At 44.4% G+C, this 26707-nt stretch overlaps 1 protein-coding gene across 6 annotated transcripts in view; it reads left to right on the forward strand.

Annotated features, from left to right (window-relative positions):
* SIL1 (SIL1 nucleotide exchange factor) overlaps positions 1 to 26707 on the forward strand; it is a 287743-nt gene that overhangs the window by 122037 nt on the left and 138999 nt on the right. For 4 of the 6 annotated variants that reach the window (XM_060637836.3, XM_060637835.3, XM_060637834.2 and 1 more), the window contains one exon: positions 5830 to 5965. In XM_060637836.3, the coding sequence (XP_060493819.2) occupies positions 5830 to 5965 (136 nt within the window). Of the gene's footprint in view, positions 1 to 5829; positions 5966 to 10008; positions 10084 to 17643; positions 17768 to 26707 lie in introns of all 6 variants that reach the window. The other 2 variants (XM_060637833.3, XM_078450590.2) reach the window with 2 other exon arrangements.

A 26707-nucleotide genomic window follows, 5' to 3' on the forward strand; every position in this document is an offset into this window, starting at 1 on the left:
TCTCTCCATTCTCTTTTCCTCTGTCCTTTTTCTTCCTCTTCTTTTTTAAGCCTCTCTTCATTAACCTAGACCTCACTGCTTAGGCTTTCTGCCACTGTCACAGGCAGGAGTAGAATGACCAAGAAAGCCCTGAGCTTGGCCTGGCTGCAGCATACTAAGACTCCTGGCCCCATTTGCCTGGCTGGCCCCAGCAATAAGCTGCCCTTCACCAGCTCCCAGTGCTTCCTCTTTGCTTTCCCCTGAGAAGCCTTGACTGTCAGCTTTCTGACAGTTTCCCCTTCCCCTGGCCACCTTCCTCAACCCCAGGGTCTCCTGCTAAATGTTGGGTAAGTGTTGAAGGCTTTGGAGCAGGAGGGCCTTGAAGTGCAAATGACAATTGTGATAAATTTAATAGCAATCCAGCTCAGCTGAGGTTTACCTCTGGCTCATGGCAAGCTTCCACCTTCTCTCTGAAGTCATTTGTTTTTTCTCTGCCTTTCTGCTCACTTTGTGGAGAAGAGGAAGTACAGTTAGGAGTCACGAATCCTTTTGAGCTTTTAATGTTCTCTAAGATCTTACTGGTGCTAGTTTTTTTTGGCCTTTTCCTCAAGGATAATGAGGATGAGATTCCATTGGCCCCTGAGGGTGGGACTGGCCACAGCCTGAGTTAGGGGCTGTCTTTGTCATAGCCTAGACCAGAAAAGCACCCAAGTGTCTGGAGGGATCAGGGCTGTGTACTCCCCTCCCTCTCCGCCCCCACTCAACCTGCAGCTCATGAGGATCCGGTGCTTCCCATGATGAGCTTTAGCAGATGCACAATTAACAAAAACGTGCTGATGAATTTGCTTAAGGACTGTGTGTTAGTAAGTCCCTTTTGGATAATAGTCCAACCAAATAGATGAGCTTTCAGAGCCATAATTATTCTGGCCCATTTATATTAGCTCTATTGAGTCTAGTCTCAGAAAAATGTTAATACTGACTTTCATCAACAGAAGCTACTTTTATCCTTATGTCTGTTCCTAAGCTGTATCCATTTGTCATAATCTTTCATCATGTGCTAAGCACAAGTAGGAGTTGAAGCATCTTTTCTCTCATACCGTAAAAATTGCTGCCCTGTTGGCATTTAAAATCCAAATTATGCAGTCAGCCACCTTCACAACAGTGAAAATGGGTGGTGGGATAGCTGGGAGTGTTTATGATCCTTTATTCAGAGCCTTGAGTCCAGGCAAGAGGTCCTGGTGGCCTGGAATTGTCCTCTCCAAAGGCATTTGTACAGGTTAATGGCTACCCAGGAAAGATTGTGTGTATCAGGGTACGATCTTCTGCTGTGATACCTCCCTGAGATGCCACAACTTAGCAGCAGTGTGGATACTGAAGGGATGGGGTTGTGTAGTATACTGGCCTTCAAAAAGTAGTGAGTATGAAGGAGGTAGTGGAATCCAGTGGAAGGAGCACAGACCATTGGTAAGTGGCACCCCCTACTTTGGCAATTTGGCCGTTTCTGAGCTTTGTTTTCTCATCCGTAAAATAGGGTTGATACTTCCCTCTTAAGATTTTAATGTAGATTATGCGTGATTTGTATGTATATATAAAAATATATATGAAGCACTTAGCTTTGGGACTGGCAGAGTATGGTCAATAAATGTCAGCTGTTATTTTCAGTAAAAGGGTGTCTGCTTTTATGATTTAATATAGGGCTTTGTCAGTCAGGGTCCTAGCCCAAAATATTGCCATGGCAGTCTGTCTCTGTCACAGCGTCTGTCAGCTTACCATTAGAGATTCATTCATTCTCCTGGATCTTGAAGGCTTTGGTCTTTAGGAATCTCTTACTCAGATACAAGTGCAAGGAAGTGAGACATGGTAAGCTGTTGTCAGCTAACACCTTAGCTGGAATTTCTTGCCAGTCAGTTGAGAGGAGATTGGTATTTGGAGTGATGGTGGCAGGGAAAAGAGTGCTGAGGTTTCAGTATGGAAGGGAGCCCTGAGAAGCCAGCTGAGAGGGCACCAGAACATGGGGGGTTTACTTGTTGACCAAGGGCTGGCTGGCTTCTCTCACCCCTTGGTCTTTATCTGCTGTTGACAGCCCTTCCCGGGCAGAGAGAGGCTAGTCTTGCTTGTCCTTTCTCTGGGACTGTGGTTTGTTACTTGGACCGTGAAAGCCTTCCCTTTCCCCTGAGGGGGTGGGGGTGGTGGGGGTGTGTGCTGGTAGATGTGCTAAGGTGATCTCAGTGTGCCCTTCCCCCCCTGCCCCTTCATTCCCTCAGTATGCAGGGCATAGCCATTAGGACACATAACTAAGAACAGAAACACAGAACTGAGTCAAAATTCATGCATGGGCTTTGGAGACAGGCAGGCCTGGACTTAAATTTTTGTCTGCTTTTCTCAGCAGTGTGATTTTTGCTCAGGCCCGATACCTGTCCTCATCTATAAAATGGGAATAAAATTTTTGCTCCACAGATGAAACTTGGGTGAGTTGTGAGGCATGGAAGGCACTTTAGCCCAGAGCTACAAATGGTAGTTGCTGTTACCATTACAGTCTCATCCCCATGATGCTGCTTTTCCTCAAAACCTTTCTTGGAATGCCCCTTTTGAACTGACTCCCTCAGTGCTTGTCAGATGTGATTTGGGCAAACAGTGCAAAGTTGCTCAGAGTTAGATTTGGTGAATAGGGTGAGCTGATCACAGGAGCACCAATTTTTTATCACCCCTACTAAAAACAGATTTGTACTATAAAATAATGGCAGATTGTGTGTATCTGTGTATGTGTGTGTGTCGCTTAAAATCTGGTTCAAAGGTGACACCAACCGGAAGGTCAGAAAACATTTTCAGCAATGGTGGGATTACTGTGAAAGTACTTAGCCTCCCTAGAGCCTGAGGCATGTGGCTCAGTGGTTCATCGGTCTCCATCTTGAATTTATTAATGTTGAAAGAAATGTGGAAAAAGAGAATGAACACTCCCCCAGCCTAGTGTTTGAAGGGTTTTCTGCCATGTTTTCATTATTCCCATTCCTATTGCCTCTTACTGCTTCTCTTAGTGACAAGGATTTCGTTGCTTGCTTACAGCTATACCTGCCAGCAGTTACCTGACTAATAGACAAAAGCAAGAGTTGCAATTTAAAGCTTAGAGAGGTTTAGTTTGGCCCTCTTAGTGTTCTAAAATACAAAAATTTTATGTAAAAATCATCTGTTTTTCTGTTTTCTCTTTTTCATGGCAGTGGTGGACCAGCTGAGTAGCAGCTGTGTTCCTTAGTCAAGGCAGGAGGGCTCCAGTTTTCACAGCCCCCCAACAACCTGTTGTTTTACTGCTGGCCCTACCTGGCCCCTGGAGGCATTTGACCCCCATACTTCTGAGGTAAATTCTATTAATATTCTCCTAGTCCCATGGTCTAGTGTGTGGTGCTTATGGCAGAGGCTGGCCAGCATGACTCGGCCCTGGATTACATGGGTTTTGAGTATTTGTAGACAAGGTATTCTTTGTTCTGCAATGTGGGGCTAGTGCCTGGGTTCTAGTAGACGTGGCTACTTTGGGCTTTCCTCAGTCCAAGGCCTCCAGAAGACATACCTGCCTGTGGGACAGGGTCATTTCTTCATTCCTTTGTTCTTGGATTACAAACTTAGTCCTTTGCTGGGCATTGGGGTACATTGGTGAAAGAGACTCACATAGAGCCTGCTCTTAGGAAATCTGGCTTTAGGCCAGTGTCTCTTGCCACTCTGTCTTTCCTTTAGTTTCCCAAGCATGTCTCCTCTTCTCCTAGCTTTCTTTTGAGCTCAGATCTGTGCAAGCTTCAAGTTGAAGGTAGGAGGCATTTGACAGCCAGGCTGCACAGGTGAGACCACAACCAAAACCTGACCTGCCTGAATAATGTCACAGTGTGTAGTCACTGTTGGATGTCATAGTACAGACTCATCCAACCTGGAACCTGTGATGGTCTTTACATGTAGTAAGAGTAATCGCTACCATGTATCTGGGGTCTAGTGGTTTACAAGATAGTTCCTCATCTAATGTATGAGTTAGATGTCATTAGTATTTCTGCTTTACAAATGTGGAAATAGGCTTAGAAAATTAAGTAACTTTCTGGGAGTCACAATAAACTGGGATTCAAACTTCAGATTATCTGATGTGGAGCTTAAGTTCTTAACTACTATTGCTGTAGTCTTGGCCTCTCATTACTTGGGATATGATTTGAGGGCCTCTTCTTGTCCAAGATCTCTTCCTTACTGGTCTTTAACAAGATTTGAAATCCTGTCATCTGAATTTCATGCCTTTATTTCTTGTTAAAATGTTAAAAACCCTTGGAGGGGCATTACATTGTTATCATGAATACTTTAACACCTTGCCCTTCCCTCTGACAGCTAATTAAAGATCAGACCCTGGGGGACAAGATAGGTGGGGATGCATATCTGGAGCTGGGGTGTTGCTTGCAAGAGATGCATTACTGCCTCTCATGCAAGGTTAGTATTATTGGGAAGCCAAAATGAGATGTGTGTCAAGTTCCTAGAACAGGTTTGAGTTCATAGGAATTCACGAAATGTGCTCACTGTTAGTAGGGGAAGACTTGGGAGGTGGGAAGGTTGAGATAACTTCCTGGTGTACTAGTGTGGGTTCCTTCTTGCTATTGCAGAGCTCTAGAACCCTCTGGTTCTATTTTCCAGAGGCCTTACTGCTTTTATGCAAGTAAGGTTTAAAAATTGGACACGAAGAATTGGAGGCCGGGAAGGAGCAAAATGAATAATACTTTGTATTTATCTTGCATCTCTGTCTCCTGAGCTCAAGATGCTCCACAGACACCATCTCATTAATCCTCCATGCTCTCCAGGGGGTGGAAGGAAACAGGTTTTAGGAAGAGGTTTTCAGCTGTGGCTTCTTTCTCCCTCAGCCCCACCAAACTCCCAGCTTCCCACTTGCAGCCATTTCACCATGGATTGTTATGTCCCAAGTGGTCATTTATGCCCTGTAGGCACCCTGGGGAATTGCCAGGCTCTTATTGTGTCCTGCTGGACTGCATAGGAATCAGTTGGGCCTCAGCTGGCATCTTTTGTATGTCTGGGGTGGCTATTTGAGGATTTATTCTCCCATTGATATGTGTTTTTTCATATATATATATATACACATACATGTATGTATATATATATATATACACATATATGTATGTATATATATATATATATACATATATGTATGTATATGTATGTATATATATATATTTAATGTTTATTTTGAGAGAGAGACAGCACATGTGTGCGCAGGGGAAAGGCAGAGAGAGAGAGAGAGAGAGTGAGAGAGAGCATGAGTAGGGGAGGAGCAGAGAGTGAGAGAGAGCATGAGTAGGGGAGGAGCAGAGAGAGAGCGAGGGAGAGAGCAAATCACAGGCAAGCTCTGTACTGTCAGCACAGAAGTCGACATGGGATTCTATCTCATGAACCATGAGATCATGACCTGAGTTGAAATTAAGAGTCGGATGCTCAACCGACTAAGCCACCCAGGTACCCTAATGTATCTTTTTTATTTGTAAGAGCAATAGGTAGGAGTTTTAAACATCATACAGTATAGTAGCATAGAAAATAAAAAGTAGAAGTCTCTTATTGTCTCCTTTGCCAACCCTTCTTCCCAGTATGTTCCCTTAACCTCCTTGAGATAGTATTGAACTTTGTGGAGTTTTTCCTTAGGTATGTACAAACGTGCTATGTATGTATAACACATGCTGTGTTCATTTAACTGTATCACTGTGGTCCAAACAAGGCTAGAGAGGGGAGGAGTATGGAGGAGAAGAGTATACAACCCAGGCCATGTTCTCTATGCCTCGTGCCTAGTTCTGGTGGGTCACGCCCTGTGTTTTCTTTTCTCTGAAGGAGTTTGCGCTCACGAGCCCAGAAAAGAGCAGCACCAAAGAAGCAGAGAGAAAGGAAACCACAGCGGAAGAGGAGCTGGACTCTGAGGTCCTGGAGGTGTTTCACCCAACCCATGAGTGGCAGGCCCTTCGGCCAGGTACCAAGCCCAGCTCCATGTGAAACACATTCTGGATTCTAAGTGCATATGTCCTTCGTGCCCACAGGGCTGCTTTGAAGGAGCAGAGGCTCTGGCCCACTGGAGGGGAACAGTATGGTCCTTTGGGGTGATGGCTGTTGCTGCAGGGCTCAGGGACTTTCATTTTCCAGCAGAACAGAGATTGCGGCATGTGAGTGCCGTGAAAGGAAGGCAGGTGGTGGGTGGCCGAGCTTTCTGAGCAAGTGATTGAAAACTTTCTTTCCTTGCACTCTTCTCAAACACAGGAGAGGCAGTGACATGTGCCTCACTCTGCAAATGCTATTTTAGGCTCTGCTGCTCGGCTCAATGCTGCTGAAATATTGTTCACAGGAGAGTACTGAGCACCGATGAGGGGCAGGAGTATTCTGTTGTTAAAGGAACTTGTGCTAAGAAACAGGGGCTGGTCCTGGCCTGGTTTTTAAATGGGGCATCCTCAGAAGGAACAACTTTCTAGCCCTTTTAAGAACCTGGAACCATTGCTTAGAAAGTAACCAGCATTTGTGGAGTGTTTACTATATTCAGGTATTGAGTTAGGTGCTTCATGTGCATAATCGTGTTCAGTCTTCACAGTAGTAACTGTGATGATCTTCATTGTCTTATGAAAACATTGGCTCATTGACCTAACTCATTGAGCTAACTTGTCCTATGCCATTGACTAAAGAGAGCCTAGACCCACCTTCTTACCCCTTGTCCTTCTAGTCCCAGCCATTCTTGATGGTAACCACACTATGATGCCACTTGAGTCTGTTCTCAAGAGTAGGCTTTTGTACTTTTCACTGTGACAAGGTGGATGGCAAGCCCTGGCAGCTGCCACAGTGGAGTTTCATCAGTCCATGCAAATATTCATCACCATGTCCTCACTGCCCCCATTGCTGCTGTGCTGGCAGGGGCAGCATTTACTGTGCCAGCCAACTTTGTGGTAGCACTGTTACTCCTACTGGGCTTGCATAAGGGTAGTTGGTGCCATTGAAGAGTGATAAAACACCAAGGAAGTGAAGTAGGAAGTAATGGCATAGGGGGTAGAAGGAGGTTTTAGGAATAGAGGTATTGGGTTGAACAGATGTAACTTCTGACTGTCCTCCCCCACCTTCATTGAGAACTGAGCCCGCTGGGCTTTGAGGACCAAAACAAGAAGACTCAATGGGTTCGGGTGTGGAACATATGGACTGTTTCTACTGGTTTTATGAGGTTAAAAGTGCTCGAATCACTTCTAATCAGGCAAGTGCCTAGAGCAGATGGAATTCAATGTCCTGTGGCCCCCAGTCCTACCTTATCTGTTCCTGTGGCACCCTCCAAGGCCCTCATCCACATTGCAAAACAAGCATGAAAGTTCTGACCTGGAGACCTTGCCCAGCCGTCTGGCAGTGGGGTTGCTGTATTAATGCTTAAATAGAAGAGCCTCTGTCTCTAGCCTTGGGGAGGGAGAGCCAGAGCATTTGTGACAAGGGCAGGCAGAGGGCTCTGAATGCCTCCTGGAGAATTAGAATGGAACACATTATTTTTACAGTTAACTTGATACCCCATTACATTTAACTTGATACCCCATTGACATCACCCTCTACCTTCTAGTTTCTCAAGACCCTCTTGTAAAATCTGCACCAAATTTCCTTGAGCCTGCTCCAAAGGCTGGTATGTTGTAGTTGAGCACAACACTCAGACCCCACATCTCAGTGGGCAAACAGGTCTGGTTCTAGTCATGCCTGCCCCATCCCAAGAGTATTTTTGCCTATCCTGACCATCAAAGCAAGAGGAGTGAGGGAAGGTTAGGTGAGAAGTTTATTCTGGCCTGAGTGTGTGATGTGAGGTGATTCAGAGTGTGGCAGTATGGAGTCAGACCAATGGAGGTAGAGACTTTGTTGGGCCCCAGTCCAGGATTGAGGTGTTCTGTTTGTATGTTGCAAAGGTTTTGTATGTGTGTCTATTGGCAGGATATTGACCTCTCAGTGGTCTCTGTGGATAGCTGGCACTTGGCTTTAGTCAGAGTGTAATATTTAATTCACCACATTCTGAATGCTGCCTGGGAATTTCCACCACAGCTACCTGAAGGAATGTTAAAAGGAATGTAGCCAATTCTGGGAACTTGTTTGATGGGTAGATGAATGGGAAGGTAGTATAATTTAGCAGTTAGGAGAACAGACTTTAGATTCAGCCAGTCCTGGGTTCAAATCCTAGCTTTGCTATTTAGGGGATCTTGGGCGAGTCACAGAATCCTTCTCCCCTTCAGTTTCCCCTTTGGTGACATGGGGGAAATGGCTTGCTCTGCCTGTTGTGAGGATTCTTGACATGAAGATATCACCCAGTATAGTTAGTTCTGATTTTAGATGGTAAATTTGTGCTACCCCTTCAACTTGGTTGTGGAATTGGATGCCGGTAAGGGTGCTTGAGTATGTAGGCTTCCTGTCCTCTCTGGTCTTTGATGGGGGAAGAGAACTTAAGGTGAGAAGAGAGACTTCTATGGTCCTGAAATGCTCTCCCTCTCTCCTTATACAGAGATTTTTGATGAGGGAGCGGAAAGGGTTAGCACAGCTTTTCCTGCCTGAAATTCAAGGAGCGGCCCAGGAAGATGATGGAGTATCTTTTGGGGACTTTGAAGAAAATGGCTAGTTTCTGTTGACATTACCCCCAGTTCAGTAACTTCTGACCCCTCAGGTCTCTGAAGGGAGGACCTCAGCTCTGTGGTCCTCAGGCCTCTACGGAGGGCATACTGGGATATGTGGTCTGGGCTCATATGAAGGTAGATTCCAGGTTGCCTCCTGTGGCCTGGTACACCAGGAGACCTACCCATGACTTCATGGGCCTTCCCACCAGGTCAGGTGGGTATTGGGCCCCCCATCCATGGAGCCCTAGAGTAACTGCAGGTCACCCTCCAGAAGTCTGCCTGCCTCTGTTACTACTGTCAGCATCCTCACTGTGAGCCGCTTGTTCCTGGAAGTGATTTTCCTGTCTCTCTCTCTCTCTGTCTTCTGGTTTATTTTGGGATCTGTCTCACCTTATGGAGGCACAGCAAGCGTTTGAGTGTGGATTCAGCATCAGCTGTTCAGAAGCAAGCAGAGGAAAGCTGTTAGCTGGCAGGTCCTATGGGTTCTGGGCAGGCAATTCAGAAATTTGTCCTGGGGCTGAGGACCCCTGAGTACCCCTGTGTACTTCTTATCACAGAAAGCTGGCCACAGCCAAGTGTGGTGGAGTCTGCTCCCTGGCCATTTCTGAGATCCTACTTTGTGCCAGGCACTATATTCGTAGCCAGAGATACACATAATAATTCACATTTACTGAGTGTTGATTGTACCAGACATTCTTTGAGGGCAGGTGTTAAAACTACCCTCATTTTTATAGACAAAACTGAGTCTCAGAAGTGACTTAGTCAAGGTGTACCTGGGTGGCTTAGTTGATTAAGCGTCTGACTTTGGCTCAGGTCATGGTCTTACAGTTTGTGGGTTTGAGCCCTGTGTTGGACTCTTCACTGACAGTGTAGAGCCTGCTTGGGATTCTCTCTCTACCCTTCTCTATCTTCCCCTCCCCCACTCATGCTTTCTCTCTCTCTCTCTCTCTCTCTCTCTAATATAAATAAAAATAATAAAATAATAAAAAAAAGAAGTGACTTAGTCAAACGACCAGTAAGTGGTAGAGTCAGAATTCAAAACTAGCTTTGTCTGGCCCTAAGCCTGAGCTCCTTACCCCTGTGCCATACTGTCTATCTGAATAGCTAATGAAACATGACCCCTACCTTCTAGTAGCTTACAGTCTCACAGAGAATACAGAGACAGAAAAGGGCACTAGAGTATTTGGGATGTCCTGGTACAAGTGTCCTGTGTAGGCTGAGGGCACAAAGGAGGGTAAGGGGAGGCTAGGGCCTTCTCTGTATCCCTGAGATTAGAGTGGAACAGTGGTCAAATTTTATGATGTTAAATCTCCAACCCCATGAAGTTCTCTTTTTGAGCTTTGTGTTCTTTGTCAGATTGGTTAGAATCTTTGCACTTAAGTTTCCTCATCTGTCTGCTTCCCAGAGATGGAGTGAGACTAAAACTAGATCAACATGTGTAAAACGTTACACCCAGGACCTGGCACATAGGAAATACTCAGTAAGTAACTATAGTAGTCATTAAAAAACAAACAAACAAACAAACAAACAAACAAACAAACAAACAACATTTGCTGCCTTTCTTTCCTTGGGAACCTGAAGGAGAAGTGGAGGTGACAAGGCAGGCTGAGCAAAGGCTCCCTTGTCCTCCCTATGAGCCAGTGCTGCTTTGTTGGCCTCATGTGGGCTCAGGGAAGCTCAAACTGGGGGCTCACTATTGACCCGAGCTGACTTCTAGGATGAGGCTGTTAGAACCTCAGAAATATTGGCATCAGCACAAAGAGCCCTCTTAATGGGAGCATGCAGAAAGCCTGTGCAGGAACACATTCATGTGAGGGGGTTAAAAAAAAAAAAAATCCAAATCATCAACAACTGATGAGAGCAATCCAAGAATTATAGAGCACCAGCCATCTGGTCAGATCATTTCAGATCTGCACGAGCAATAGGAGGGAATTGAATTTTAAAAACCTCATTTATAGTAGACCAACTACTCTGTTTCAAGTATTTAAGAGAGGAGTCTGATTTCCTGCAGGCCCTGGACATCTGTCTGAAGGAGCACCTGACTCTGGTCTGGGTGATTCTGTAGGGTTGTCTCTGTGAGGCCTTTGGCCCATTGCAGCTTGGAAAGGGCTGTGTGATCCTTTAGTCCTCAGACACCAGCTGCACGTCCCAACATTTCAAGTCCATTCTGACACCCATTTACCTGGAATTAATGTTAGGTCTCATAAGTTAAAGGTCTCAGTGCCATTGCATCTACTTCTAGTGCTAGTTGCCAGTTCCAGGCCACCCGTCTTTGTGACTGACCAGCTATAAATTGGAAATTCTCATAACCACCACCTCAGGTTTGATAATTTGCTAGAACTACTCATAGCTCAGGAACTTGGGAAGACACTTAGGTTTACTGGCTTTTTAATTTATCTTTATTTTTTAAAATTTACATCCAAATTAGTTAGCATATAGTGAAACAATGATTTCAGGAGTAGATTCCTTAATGCCCCTTACCCATTTAGTCCATCCCCCGTCCCACAACCCCTCTAGTAACCCTCTGTTTGTTCTCCATATTTATGAGTCTCTTCTGTTTTGTCCCTCTCCCTGTTTTTATATTATTTTTGTTTCCCTTCCCTTATGTTCATCTGTTTTGTCTCTTCAAGTCCTCATATGAATGAAGTCATATGATTTTTGTCTTCCTCTGATTTCACTTAGCATAATACCCTCCAGTTCCATCCATGTAGTTGCAAATGGCAAGATTTCATTCTTTTTGATTGCTGAGTAATAGTCCATTGTATATATGTACCACATCTTCTTAATCCATTCATCCTTCGATGGACATTTGGGCTCTTTCCATGCTTTGGCCATTGTGAATAGTGCTGCTATAAACATGGGGGTGCATGTGTCCCTTCGAAACAGCACACCTGTATCCTGTGGATAAATGTCTAGTAGTGCAATTGCTGTGTCATAGGGCCGTTCTATTTTTAGTTTTTTGAGGAATTTCCATACTGTTTTCCAGAGTGGCTGCACTAGCTTGCATTCCCAAGGTTTACTGGCTTTTTAAAAAAAGATACAACTCAGGAACAGCCAAATGGAAGGGATGCATAGGGCAAGGTAAGGTTTTGGGGGGGAATGGCACAGAGCCTCTGTGCTATCTGTGAGCGTATTACCCTCCCAGAACTTGTACGTGTTCACCAGACTGGAAGCTCTCTGACACCGTTTTTGAGAGGCTTTTATGGGGGCTGAGTTTCCTATACATGATTGATTAAGTCATTGGCCATTGGTGGTTGAACTCAGTCTCCAACCCTCCCTCCTCTCCCTGGAGGTTAGTAGATGCGGCTAAAAGTTTCAATTCTTTAATCATGACTTGGTCTTTCTGGTGACCAGCCTCCATCCTAAAGTTACCCAAAACTGCTTTCTCCTCTCCCTGCAACCCCCAATCCCAAGAGTCATCTCATTAGCATAAATTCAGGAATAACAAAACATAATCCTGTCACTCAGTAAATTACAAGCATTTTAGGAGCTCTTTGTCAGGAACCAGGGATATATATATATTTTTTACTATCCCACAACTTGAGGTGAGACTCAAGGGCAAAGCTGCCAGCTTCTGCCACCCCTCTCACCAGCTCTGGCTGGGAGGCACGTGACCCTCTCTTCCTCCCCTAGTGTGGAGAGATTTTCCTTATGGGTCATTTCATCTACTAGGGTGGTCCACAAGCATATGACTTGGCTTGTGTCCCATCCTTCACATGCAGGGAGACACACACACACTTCTAGGCCCATGAGCACTGTGTGACTGGGAGTATTAGTTAAGGGCTCTTTATACCTAAACTCCTGTGTCGCATCAGAGTGGTGCAGTAGGACTTCTTGAGAAGGGAAGTATATAGCAATGGGCCTCTGTTGATCTTTCCCTGGTTCAAGTGCAGTGCTGGAAAGGTAGAACAGGGGCTAGATAGAGGAAACAGGGTAGTGGGGTAGTCTTTATGCTTTCTTGAACACAGGTTGTTATCTCTAGCAACTTTTCAGGTTGAGATGTTCAACAGAGCTTCTTTTTGGTGCTACTTCATTCCGCACAGTGCCGTTCCCCCCCACCTCCCCACGTTAAAACTTTTCAAGGCTTCTGGGGATTCCTTGAGAAGTTTATTTGTTCTTCTACCTGTACTTCTGGCCCATCTCCCTCACTACAGCCACTCCTGAGCCCTTGTTAGTCATTCTCTGCTCTGAGTATCTCTTTTGCACCTTGGTAATAAGAATTTGTCAGGGGAATTGCTTGGGGCATAACAGGATGCCAGACCTCTTGAGGCCTGTAGGAACAATTTCTGAGTCTCCAAATTACCTTGTAGTAGGAGAGAAAAGGATGGTGGATGGTGGGCCGGAATACATGAAGGCACCAGAAGGTTGCATGAATACAGTTTAGATCTCTTCATTTCAGAGAACCCTCATTTCCCATTTGGGCAGTTTTAAGATGCCTCATCACTGCCCCTCAGCAGCCAAATCTCACACCTGAGGGAACAGGTGGAAGGCAGCACAGAAAAGCCTGTGACCTTCATGGCAGTCACTCCCAAGGCTGAGACCACTTTGAGGCTAGCTGGCTGAGCTCTGCAGGGACACCAGAGTTTCTCTGCCCAGGCTTTGGCCTTCCATTACCAGGATGGGGTAGGCCAGGGTCCAGTTTGTAATCTCTGTACTTGAGTGGTGATAGAGAGCAGCTGTTGGCCATTCGCTTTCTAATGAGCATTTGTATGCTTAATGCTCAACCTAGGTCCTTATCCTCCCCTTTCTCTGCTTCCTCCATCTACCTGTTCTCTCTGAGGTTTAATAAAGTCTACTTACCATAACAGCACAGCCTCAGCACTCAGAGATCGGGATACCCAAACTGGCTGAAATGAAAAACTTAGATGGGAGTAAGGATAATGGAAAACCAGCTGCCAAAGCCAGTCCCAGCCCTCATGCCCAGGGCTTGGCTTTAGTTCAGACAGTCCTGTGTACCTCTGACTTCCCTTATTTCTCTCATATTGGCCTCACCTTGCTGGCTAAGACTATCTAGGCTGTCTCCAAAGTTGGGACTAACCAAGGCTGGAATTAGCTCTCATGGGTTGCCTGGAGCTGGAATGAGAGGCCCTTTTCCAGAACCTGTTCCCTTCCTGTTTTTGGCATAGCACTGGAGGTAGGGATTGATTGGTAACTTCAGAGGAGGTAGAAATGAGGTAGAGAAGGGGACAGGTAGGAAGCATTAGTGGAGGGGGAGGGGATGACAGGAACAGAGACCTCAGAGTGGGAGTACATCTCCCTGGGTGGAGAGGAAGGATGTATAGGGAATAATGGGATGGTTGTGGTGGGCGTTGTCTCCTCTGTTAGAGATAGAGGGCGGTGGGAGGGAGGGTGGGAGAAGAGATGAGGAGGAGAGCTAGCAAAGCAGTAGAACTAAAGATGTAAGCAAGTGTAAACTATAAGTGTATAGTTGGGTCCAGTCAGGGGCTGTGCTATAAATGGAAGATGAGGAAATGAAGAAAGATGATAGAAATTCCTAGGTTTGAGGTGTTAGAGAATAAGTGAAAGAAGAGAACTAAAACAGTAATTTCAGAGACAATGACATCAAAAAGCTTGTCTATTTCATGTAATATTTGTTGTATGTTCCAGTGATGTTCAAGATAGAGTGCTTGATAGTGGAGATAACATGGTGGGCACTGAATGCCTGCCAGGGCTTATGGTGTAGGAGGACTCCCAGACAGGAATAGAGGTAGATAAGATCATAGAGGAAGGGACCTGAAGGAAAGACTTCTTTCCCAGAGGCATGGTCATTAAAGCTGAGTAGAGAGAGCTTTTGTGTATGTTGGAAGGCAGAAGAAAAAGGAATCAATGTTGATAGAGATTTGAAATCCCAGAGAGCAGATCAAAATTGTTTAGGTGGCAGATGGAAAGTCTTGGCCTGGTGAATATGATGAGCCTTGGAAATTAGAAGCAGAAGTTAGGAAAAAACAAGGGTAAATGGGAAAGGTGTAGAGAGAAACTGAGGTAACATTTCTTCTATGTCTTCCAAGTTTTCTGAGCCAGGCTGAGAGTGGGGCTTCTACCTTGCATGATGCAAGAGAAAGACTCATTTGGCTGCTTGAGAGAATGGAGCGATGAGGAAGAACCTCTGTGAGGATGGTGCTTAGGCAAGAAGTCAGAACCAAGCAATTTTCAGCGTCAAGAAGGGCAAGGGCCCAGTTAGCATTTGACAGCCTAGCCTGCATTTGTAGGGGCCCAGGATCAGTGGATTTGGTGACTTTCTAGAGCAGTCTGAGCCCTAAACAGTGGTTAGCTGGACTGTGAGACCTGATGGGTACATCATTAAGGGGACTATTGTATTGTTTTTGGGGTTAGTAAGGAGACCTTGTTCTGCTGGCCTTTGGGGCCAACTAGAGAGCTTTGTCAGATGCTCCTATGAACTTGCTCCAACATTCTCTGAGACAGATAATATCAAGACTTTTACAGGTCTCTGACAATGTCCAGAGTCAGTTGGAGTGGTACCGTACTAGCCACTGATTGTCTTAGGTAGGCCTGAAAAGAACCTGAATGAAGCAAAGCTAGTGTGCAGGGGGCTCTGAGCCTTTTGGTCCTGTGCTCTAATCAGGCTGATTGTATTTCTGTTCCTTTGGGGGTTTTGTTTTGTTACTGTTAATCAATTAATAGGTTGTTGGTCTTGCCTTATTTCCCATAATATTTTATTATGGGATTTTGATTTGGGCAAAGATTGAGTTGTATTTTAATTTATTTAATTACAGAATAGTCTGCTTTTGGGTTGTATAAGCAGTTATTTGAAAGGAAAGAACCATTTCTTTGGATTAAAAGTTTTCAGGTTTGATTACCTATAGACATAATTAGCTTATCTGGGCAGAGGTGAGTTTTTATGGAATAGTAATAGGGTATATTTGTTAAAATTTTTTTTTTTTTTTTTTTTTTGCCTGGGGAAGGGAACTACCTCTATCCCCCCACCGCCCCTTATCCCAGCAGCTCTCTACATGCATCTTGTTAATCTCCATTCTGTCATCCCAGTTTTGCCAAGTCAGGCTTTTGGACAGAGGGTGAGGAGGTTGTCTAGTCTATCATGGCCAAGAATGACTGAGGCAGAATCGGACCTGAGAACTCTAGTGTAGCTTTTGGAAAGGGGAAGAAAACTAACATTTTTTTGGAGAAACTCCATTGTGCCTGGTGCTTTGTATACATTATTTAAGGGAGATCTCAAGGTGATGCATAACAGAGTGGTTACCTCTTCTCTTGATCTTGTTTGGTGGCCCATGCTCCATTAGTGAAGGGTTCCAAATTCCATTGCTTTCCCCAGGATTTCAATCTGTAGGATCATTGTTTGAAAGCAATGGTATTTGAGGTCTATGTGGGAACAAAGTAATGTGAATTTTAGAGGCTGTTGACATTGAGAGGGGGAAATTATTCAAGAGAATAAAGATTTATTCAAGCTTTGTTTCTTAGATTAAATCTTATGGATTTTAGGGGTAGATCCAGATGTCCCTAAACATGGTGGATTAAATAGCCCTGTATGCAGTCTGATTTTAGATTCTCTCTGGGTTAGATTGCAGATGGAGATGCTGGAGGAATTGTTCCCTGAAGGCCATTAACATTTCAACTTCTAGTATTTGATCAGAATACCTAGCTGAAGATAGTTTGGAGTTATGTATAGAACTCAAAAGGGAGGGGCTCTTGCATAAAGCTGGCAGTAATAGGGGCAGCCAGATGAAATATCTGACTTACACAAGTCCATCTTAGTGATGATGTTGGCAGGAGCACTTTGGGAGTTGAAGGGCAGTGGGAGAAGTAAGAGATAGATAGATCAAAGGAAGGCTCTTTGCACCTATTTGCTGGCATCATCTAACCCTGCTTATGCATGTAAGTGAAAGTCTTAGCTCTGTAGTGACTCGCTTTGAACAAAATGGTCTCTCTTTTTCTCTCCCTCTCTCATTTTCAGACTCTGAGTCCTTCTCCCTTCCACCTTCCCTTGATGCCTGCTCTCTCTGCCTCCTTTCCTTCTTTACTGTAATGGCCTCTACCTGCAGCTGAGTGGCAGGTGGCAGGGATGGATAGATGTGAGGGTGTGTAGCTGGGGGAATATTTTCTGAGTTTTGCCAGCATCAAAGAAATTACTTCCAAGGCAATCCTTCCAGCCATGTATTTCGCTGATCAGTCAGAATGAGAGGAAAAACATATTAGCATTGCCAGAAAGGCTATTTGGGAAAAATCAAGTCTGTGAAACTGAGGGATCTAAAGTTATAAGCATTAAAAACAAATCCTGGATTGCAGCTGGAATTCTTCCCATCCTGTCTCCCATCATAGCCCTGTCCCTTGACAACTCCCCCAACCTGCTGTGCTACATGAATGGGTTGTGCCTCAACTTTCCGGAAGAGCCTCATTTGAAAGAGGAAGTGCCAGGTTGTATTGGACATTTCTGGGTGTGACATGGAAAAGCAATCTCAATAGTCGGGTTTTGTTTTGTTTTTAATTCTGTGACTGCAGTGTCTCCATATGCTTGGAGAGGCCCTTGGAAAGGGGAATTGAGTACACCTTCATGCGCATATATTTCCTCCCTGCCTGGTGCTATTCCACAGAGAAGTTTCAGGAGAACAGTGGCCTCTTCTTTTCCCTAGGCAGGGAGGTGCTTCTTGTCAAGAGAAAGACATTTCTGGTTGTTTGAGCAGAACTTAGAAATTAAAGTGGAGTTGTTTGTCTCCTTTGGAAAAAAGACAAAAGCTAGAGTGCCTTTTCTTCAGAGTAATTTCCTTCAGAGAGGGAATGGCCAGCGGACAGTGTCCATGGTGTATCTGGGCATCTAGTTGTTGTTGTAGTGCCTTGAGTATAGCAGGCAGTAGAGTGTTGCAGAGTCCGTCTCCCTGGGCTCACATCTCAGCTCTGCCTTTTATAGCTCGGTAATCTTGGGCAAGCTACTTAAATTTACTAAGGTTTAATGAAATATCATCTGTAAAATAGGGATAGTAATAATACCTGCTTCAGAAGGTTGTCTTAAATAGTACATAAAGTGAGCATATGAAGTGTTCATTACTTTCTCTTGTTTAAACATGAGTGGACATCAGACAAACCCAAATTGAGGTCTGATCTAAAAAATGGCCGACTCTTCAAGTATGTCCAGGTGAAGAAAGACCAAGAAAGAACTGAGGAGCTGTCACAGATTGTAGGACACATGACAGGTAGGTGCAATGTAATATTCTGGATTAGCTTCTGGAACAGAAAAAAGGACATTAGGGGAAAAATTGGTATAGCCTGAATAAAGTCTCTAGTTAGTACTATTGCACTCCTGTTAATTTCTTAGTTCTGATCATTGTTTTATGGTTATGGAAGATGGTAATATCAGGGGAAGCTGGGTGAAGGGTGTATGGGAAGTGTAATTTTTTTTGCAACTTTTCTCTAAGATTAAAATTATTTCAAAATAAAATAAAACCAAGTAAGTTAATGTCCAAGTGACCTGTTAGGTCAAAGAGAAGCTGACCAGGGTAGAGCCATGAATAGCAGATCACATGTGACTCTGTCTCCCATCCCATGTCAGAAGGAGAGCTCTTATTGAGGGGCCCCAACGCCTGCCTCTTTAGCCCCTGTGTACCTGCTGCATCCTGAGGGGAGGTCTGCTGTAGGCTGATAATTGGTCAGCAATGCAGACACACACCCTACATCTGATCCTGCATGGTGTTACAGAGGGACTGGGGAGGGGTCCAGTCATTTGGCATTAGGAGTCTCTGCAGAGCTGAATGATTAGGGCACTTGTCTCTGTTCCTTGGAATATAAATGAAGTTCTGCCTGTTTTATCTCTCTATCTAAGCACCAATCACTATGGCAATATGTTTGCAGATCGCAATGCCTACCCCTACGCTCACACTCACTGTTTGATCATCCAGAAGAAAGAAAAATAAGTTCAGACCAGCTCCGCAATAATTTTTTATTTTGTTTCCTGTTATAAGTGCCTTGCTCTTGCACAAAGCAGGTGTTTTGCTTGTTCCTCCTGGGCACAGAAGGTACATGTGCTTTTCTTATGACTGATATGGTCATCTCTGTCATGCTAATAGCAGGGGTTGTAGAAGAAAGCCATTATTATAATTGGGAAAATGCGAGTGTTGGGGTTTTTTATTTGTGCATTGAAGTCAGCTGTCGCAGCGGGGGGGTGGTCTAGAAAGTATAAAGTCTTACATTCTGGCGACAACTCATTGACAAATATTTACCCTTGGAAGTTCGCATTTTCTAAGTTAAAGTCAGTGCTAAAAAATGTTCTTTATATTTTAACTCAGTGGCTAAGGTGTACTGCTTTTTGCTATTGATTTACAAATTTTATTGTCAGACCCTTGGGATATGTGTGGATTACTCAATAGTGTGACAAATGGCTGGGCTTTGAATTATGTATTGTATTACGGGGGAGTTCATAAACCATATTTCTCTATAGGTTGTTTTAGGCATAAGACTAGTGAACTGTCATTTCTGTTTTAGTCACACGTGACTAAAAAAAAGGTGGGGGTTGGTGGTGGGAGGGAGACATGTCTGGCTCAAAATTCAACAGTAAGCCACCCCTGAAGGCTTGAAGTATAGAGGCTCGAAGTGGACAGACTGGAGGTGGATTGGGAGCACTGGGAAGCAATTGGAAGAGAAGACAGCATCTGTGTTCCAAATCAAACCTATGTTGAACCTTTGCTCAGGCTAGAACCCCTGTGGAAAGATTACTGGCATCTGCTCCCCTGGGGTCTCTGTTCAAGTCAAATAACAAGTGACCTGAGGCCAGAGAGTCCTACACCCTGAGTGGGCCTACCACACTCCTGCTCCCCTTCCCCCACACAACCACTTGTGCTGATGGATGTGCAAACCCTTTATAGAAGGTTTGGCACTGCTCGGCTTGCAGAGATCATCTGTCTCTTTTGAATGAGCAACTTTATGTTTGTGGCTCCTTTTTCCTGCAGAGAGAAATTGCTTCTGCCTTCTGATGGAAATGTTTACCTTCCCTAGGGAAAGGCACTATTCTTTGGGGGTAATGTTTGCCGGTACTCCCCACCCCTCATGGGATCATAAGCCTGTGCTCAAGGGTGGACGGGAGGAGGTGGCCACTGGAGCATGCACAATTGCCACTGGGGCAGCCATCTGCCAGTGTCGTGGCTCACAGCCTGCTTCTGAGCAGGCCGCTGGGAGGGAGTGTCTGCGCTCCGGGACCTGCATGCATTATGCACAGCCTTTTCCCTAACTGAGCTTTCTAAGTGTGTATTATTCCTGTCTACCCTTTTCTTGTATGGTCTGCCTCGGGGCACCATTCAGAATGTCCCCTAATTATTCTGGAGCTCAGCTTCTAGTATATCTCATTTAGAGTTTCTGGTAATAGCTGATTTTTTTTTGGGGGGGGGAGGGAATAGATTTCTAAAAATGCAATGAGGGATTGATTTACATTTATAGGGAGATTTGCTTTTTACAAGGAAATTGTCAACACTGCAGTGATACAGTTTCATCGAAATGGTATTTTGACTCTATCCGAAGCCAGGCTCTCTTTCCTCGTCTTTTCCAGAACAGACCTGTTATAATTTGAGGAGGCTGCTCTAGTATTAGAATGAAATCTGTGCTGCTAATTGCAGACCACCACCTTCCCCACATATTGCCCCCCCCCACCTTCCCTTCCTGAGATGGAGGAGTTTTTGCACATGCTGCTTAGAGAAAGGAGATTTATAACATGACTCAATCCTCGCCCACAGATCTAGGATTCTTGCCATCCACTAAGTTTTGGCAGGCAGGTCCTGTGTATGGAGAACATGTCCTGCCTTCCTATCCTTACACTGCTCCCCTTACTGCGTATGCGTCTTGGGTGGAGTCTGGGGTGTCTAGCTTTTCATGTCTTCCACTTTTCCTCCCAAGCAACCCCTGCTTTTCCTATATGGCAGTATCTGTGAGGTACAGGAGACAGTCTTTCACCTAGAGAGACCTATAAAGTTCAAGCCCTGAGGTGTTGTAGTGCTTATTTATCTACCATTGTGTTATGAGCATAGCAGTGTGCCCTGGCCTTCAGGACCAGAGCCCACCTGGGAATTTATTCGAATAAAAAGATTGGCAGTCCCATTCCTCTAGTCACATGACTGGATATACAGGTGTCTATGTGCCTGTGATTACAGTGTTGACCTCTTAACGTTATTGAGGCCTCCAGGTTAGTGCTGGTGAGGCCATGATGCTGTTGAGAGTGAGTTACTGGTGACACTGGGCCCTCCTTTGCCCTCTGGTGGGGGAGAGGAGTGGGGGGAAAAAGTATTTGGTTTTAGAAAATGCTTGGCTATGAAGACTTGGTAAAATCCTGTCTTCTTACCCATCCCTAGGTAAGTCAGAAGAGTCTAAGATAACAGAGTAGAGGGCAAAATAAACTTTGGGGGACCAGAGACAATGAGAAATGTGTAGGGAAGCTAGAGAGAGAGAGAGATTGCTGCTGGCTTACCTACCTGTTAGAACAGGACTTACTTGGCCCAGCAGCCCGATGACCCATGCCTGGCCCACTGTTCGCACATCTAGGAGGGAGGGGTGAGCGCCTCAGAGACTGCTCCCTGGGGATAGGATAGGGTGGCTACCTCTGAGGCTCCTGTTCCCCTCTTTACTGGAAAGCAAAGGGTCTTTGGTGGCTTGGCTCCTGCAGCAAGGAGACTGGCCACATGGGGAGAGAAGTCTGGACCACATCAGATGAGGTTTCTTCTTCTTCTTCTTTTATTTTATTTTATTTTATTTTATTTTATTTTTTTATTTATTTTTGGGACAGAGAGAGACATAGCATGAACGGGGGAGGGGCAGAGAGAGAGGGAGACACAGAATCGGAAACAGGCTCCAGGCTCCGAGCCATCAGCCCAGAGCCCGACGCGGGGCTCGAACTCACGGACCGCGAGATCGTGACCTGGCTGAAGTCGGACGCTTAACCGACTGCGCCACCCAGGCGCCCCTTTCTTCTTCTTTTAAATGCTTATTTCTTTCTGAGAGAGAGAGCGCCTGAGTGAGTACGAGGGGGGAAGGGCAGAGAGAGAGGGAGACAGAGGATCCGAAGCAGGCTCTGAGCTGATAGCCCCATGCGGGGCTTGAACTCACGAGCTGTGAGATCATGACCTGAGCCAAAGTCGGCCACTTAACTTACTGAGGCACCCAGGTTCCCCAGGTGTGGTTTCTTTTTTAGTTGAGCCGGTATGAAGTTTTTGTTGAAGGAACAACTTCCTCATCCCCTGACTCTTGGTAGATGAGCTGAACTGCTCCCTTCCAGTCTGATTTTTGTGGGCTTTCCTTTCCATTTCTGGCCTCAGAACTGACCTGATGGCAAGTTCTGGAGTCTTTCCAGGCCTACAGCCTGGGATAGGGCTTAGCAATGACAAGATGTGTTGTAGGGCTGTGCTTAGTGGATGTCCTTTGAAATTAACTTTCCCATAGTCCTTAAGTATCCCATGGAGGCCTCTTCAGGGGTCTTGATTTCCCTTGAACTTAGTGCTAGTGCTGACCCCCATCCCCCATATTCCTGTGTTTTTTCATCTTAAACATGATTGGTGATGAATTGGGGGAAGGGAGCAAGGATTTGCTTTCCTCTGCACCAGAAGTGCAGAGCTGCTAATTTCATTCTCCGTACTCTGTCTTTGAAATGAACAGGGTCCTCTGTGCCCATGTTTAGTACTGCTGTGTTGCTGGACTCTCCTGGCAAAAATTAGGCTAATGTCTCCAACTACTGCATTAGCCACTGAAATGAGGTTCTAAATTGAAGGTACTACACCAATTGTGTCTCCAAGGTATTACCTTGTTCTGCCTTTTATTATTCAAATTCATTCTCTCAATGATTCTCTGCAGACTGACTGGCATGCTGGTTCAGTGTGGAGCATTGTACTAGCTGAAAGGCAAGATCACCTTTTAAGAAAGGAAAGGGAAAAAAAATCCCACAAAAGATGAATACTGTGGTGCAAAGAGTCAGTAGTTTGTCTGTTCAAGAGCTCCTTGGGCAGCCTGAGCAATGTCTAGAGATAGCAGAGTAACGGACCAGACCTGGGATGGATGGAGTGGAGGAGGTAGCATGGGGGTAAGAGTGATGTCACTGCATTAGTGACATTTGTGCCTTGTAAGTTTACCACACTTCCTCCTTCCCTTTCATGTTTACAGAGCACCCAAATATATGTCTTACAGGGTACTGAGAACTCCAGGGTAGGAAACCAAAGATTAACCAAGCAGGATCTTTTCTTCAAGAAGCTGTTAGTCTTACAGTTTCACTGGGTTTTATCTGTCTTTGGGTATGTGGGTGGGGGGTGAGGGGGATGTGGGGAGGATTTGAGCTCTGATTCTTACATTTTAGATCAGAAGTAGGAGCCTTCCAGCAGTCATATGTTTAGAGAGTTGAGAATTTGGCTCTTACATGTTTGTTTTTAAAATAGATTTTTTTTTTCTTTTTGCCTGCTGACAAAGTAATATGTTTTCAAAGCAGAAAACTTGGAAAACACAGAAAAGCACAAAGGGAAACAACAACAATACCACCCATATTCCACTATCCAGATGTAAAGGTAACAGTATGGCTTGTGTTCTTCCAGTTGTTTTTACAAAAGTGTTGTCCTATACCTAGTTTTTGAGGCTGATACTTTCCATTTAGAAATTGGGAGATAGATTTTATGGAGTTTTGAAATGCAGAACCTCTAGCACATAATCAGGCACACAGTAAACATTATCCAGGTGCTGATCTTTATCAATCGTGTGAATATACCAGATTATGCTTAATTGATTCTTATTGTTATACATTTAGGTGGTTTACAGTTTTTCGTTGCTACAAGTAATTCTACAATGAACACCTTGTGTATATTTTTATGTGCCTTCTGTGTTCTTAGAAGAGATTCACCAAAGTCAAAGTGCTCATCTTTTCTGATTCTTTTGCCCAGCATCTCAGCTAAGATAGCCTCTTGTCTGGGCTGTTAAGATTGTACCAGGCTTTTGAGTATCTTTCATCCCTATTATGTATCACATATCAGATTCCATGGGATTTCCTCTCCCTGTGGTCCCTGGGTACTTCTCTCTTGACCAGGAAATCACTGGCTTCAGGGAAGACAGGGCAGCAAGTACAGAACACATGTTCTTACTGTTTTGTGCCAGGACTGTAGAATCCCAGGGGACGGGGACATTGTCATCAACCTCTTTGATGGTAAGCAGATACTGAATGCCTGTCCACCTGTGTCCCGCCCAGTGCCAGATGAGGCAGAGATAAAAAACAGGCCTCTGCTTCAAGGAGCTTACTGAATGAATGGATAATGGAATTGACATGAAACATCTCATACATACTTACTGAGCATTTGCTGAATGGTACGTACTTGTCCCAGGCAACTGCTGGGGAACAGAAAAGGCTGAGGTGCTGTTCTCCTTAAAGGAAGCTACGGTACATATAAATAAGAGCTTTTTATAGGTAAAGTTAACTAGCCACACAGGTCAATAAGGGATAAATATCTAGTCATGCACACAGCAAGTATTATAAAGATTGGCTGCTTTGGAGAAGAAGGTAATTCATTATGAGTCAGAGTAGTTAGATAAAGTTCAGAGAGAAGATAGGGCACTAGTTGGGGCTTGAAAAAGAGCTGGCATTTGATGAGGTAGAGTGGAAAGGATTTTCCACATGAGAAGAACAGCTTGCAAAGAGATGGTGGCAATAATGAATGATGGATACAAGTTGCACAGCAGTACAGAGCAGACTAGGGGTGGGGAATTGCAGAGAGGCAAGTGGGGATTAAGGCAGCATATTGAGAGACCTTGAGCATGTTGGGCTCCAAATCAGTATTTGGTACACAGTGGATGGAAACAATTTGGTAAAATTGTCTCTGATTAAAGGACAGGTAAGAAGGTCTTGATGGCTCTCAGTGCCAGAGGGCCCCCAGGCTCAGTCCTTGGACCTCCACTCTTCTTTATCTACACTAATGCCTTGGGTGATTGCATCTAGCCTAGTGCCTTTAAATTTCATGTGTGGGCTGATTTTTTAAATCTGCCAGATTTTTAAAAATCTCCAGCCCATACTTCTCTGAAGTCCATACTCCTTTATCCATCTGCTTGCTAGACATCTATACATGGATGTTTAATAGGCTCAACCTGAACAAGTTTAAAACTGAGCTCATATAACCTTCTCTACTTCAGTTAATGACAATTCTGTCCTTTGATTTATTCAGGCCAAAATCCTCTTAGCCATTCATGACTCCTTTCTCTCACACGTACATTCTTTTTTTTTTTTAAATTTTACTTTTAAGTAATCTCTACACCCAACTTGGGGATCGAAATCACAACCCCAAGTTCAAGAGTCACAGGCTCCACCAACTGAGCCAGCCAGGCACCCACTTATACCCACATTCTGTCTGACAGCACATCCTACAGCTCTGTCTGCAAAATGTATCCAAAATCTGACCATGTCTCATTACTCCTCCTACCACCATTATTTCTTGCCTGGATTATTGTAGTAGGCTCTGAACTGGACTTCTTCCTTCTGCCCTTATTTCCTACAGTCAGTTCTCACACAGCAGCTAGAGTGATTCTTTTGTCATGTCTTTCTGTGCTCAAAAATACCTGTTGGCCTTCCTTCTCACATAAAGTAAGAGTCAAATTCCTTCCCGTGGCCTGCATGTCCCTGTGATGTGGCTCACCATTACCTCTGTTGTTTTATCTCCTGCTACTCTCCCTTGTGTTTCCTCTCCTCTAGCCACCTTGGCCTCCCTCATGTTCCCTGAATGCATCAGGCCCATCGCACCTTAGGACATAGAATACTCTTCACCTTGACAGGTTTGTGACTAGCTTGCTTACTCTTCTTAGGTCTTTTTTCAGATATGAACTTCCCTTTCAACGGCCAAATCTAGAATGATTTAAGCAATGTAATGTACTAGATTATAGCCCGAAGTATAAAATAAATATATGTAAATCTGAACTCATACAAGTGATTGAATGAATAAATAGGAGAGGAAAGATAAGTCTTTCTTAAAGAAGAATTCCAATAATATATATAGATGCTTTCCCCTCCAGGAGGTGATGCTTAAACCTTTTGAGTGTGGTCTGAATTTAGGGACTTATTTGTAAAGAACAGATTATGGAAAGGGAAAAATAGTAACTTTACAGTGGAGAAACCTGGTCAGTATTACTTGTCATCAAAGGGATATCCCCAATGCTGTCAGGTGGATATGATGGACCCTCCTGATAAGATGTGAGAACAAGGACTCTTTAGCTGTGGTATTCTTCCTCAAAACCAATAACCCCAGTCTAATCATGAGGAAAACATCAAACAAATTTAAATTGAGGGACATTCTGTAAAGTGTCTGATCAGTACTTCCCCTCCTCAAACTGTTGTGGAAATGATAAGAAAAGACTGAGAAACTATCAGAGAAGACATGACACCTAAAAACACTGTGGTATTCTGATTTAAAATTTCTTTCTTTCTTTCTTTCTTTCTTTCTTTCTTTCTTTCTTTCTCTTTCTTTCTTTCTCTTTCTTTCTTTCTTTCTTTCTTTCTCTCTCTCTCTCTCTCTCTCTCTCTCTTTCTTTCTTTCTTTCTTGTATTCTGATTTGTATGCTGGAACAGAAAGAGGAAATTAATGGAAAACCTGGTGAAACATGAAGAGCCTCAGGTTTAGCTACTATTAACGTACCAATGTTGGTTTCTTAATATTGACACAGGTGCTACAGTAGTATAAGATGGTAATATTAGGGGAACTGAAACTGGGTTAAAGTTGTGCAGGAATTCTTGGAACTCTACTATCATTTTAAGTTTTCTGTAAATCTAATATTAATCAAGGGGTACCTTGGTGGCTAAGTCAGTTAAGCATCCAACTTCAGCTCAGGTCATGATCTTGCGGTCCGTGAGTTTGAGCCCCGCGTCAGGCTCTGTGCTGACAGCTCGGAACCCTAGAGACTGCTTTAGATTCTGTGTCTCCCTCTCTCTCTGCCACTACCCAGCTCATGCGCTCGCTCGCTGTCTCTCAAATAAACATAAAAAAATTTTTTTTTTTTTTAAAATTACTCCAAAAAAGAAGGATGGGACCTTCTCAAAAAGGCCTTCCCTGGCCACCATCTGAAAAAAGTTTTTTTCCCTCCTATATCTGTCAAATCCTTTTCCCTGCATTATTTTGCTCCTTAGTACTTACTGTCTCATAGCATAT

Source organism: Panthera onca, chromosome A1 (assembly GCF_046562875.1).
Source record: "Panthera onca isolate mPanOnc1 chromosome A1, mPanOnc1 haplotype 2, whole genome shotgun sequence".
In the NCBI taxonomy this organism is placed as follows: domain Eukaryota; kingdom Metazoa; phylum Chordata; class Mammalia; order Carnivora; family Felidae; genus Panthera; species Panthera onca.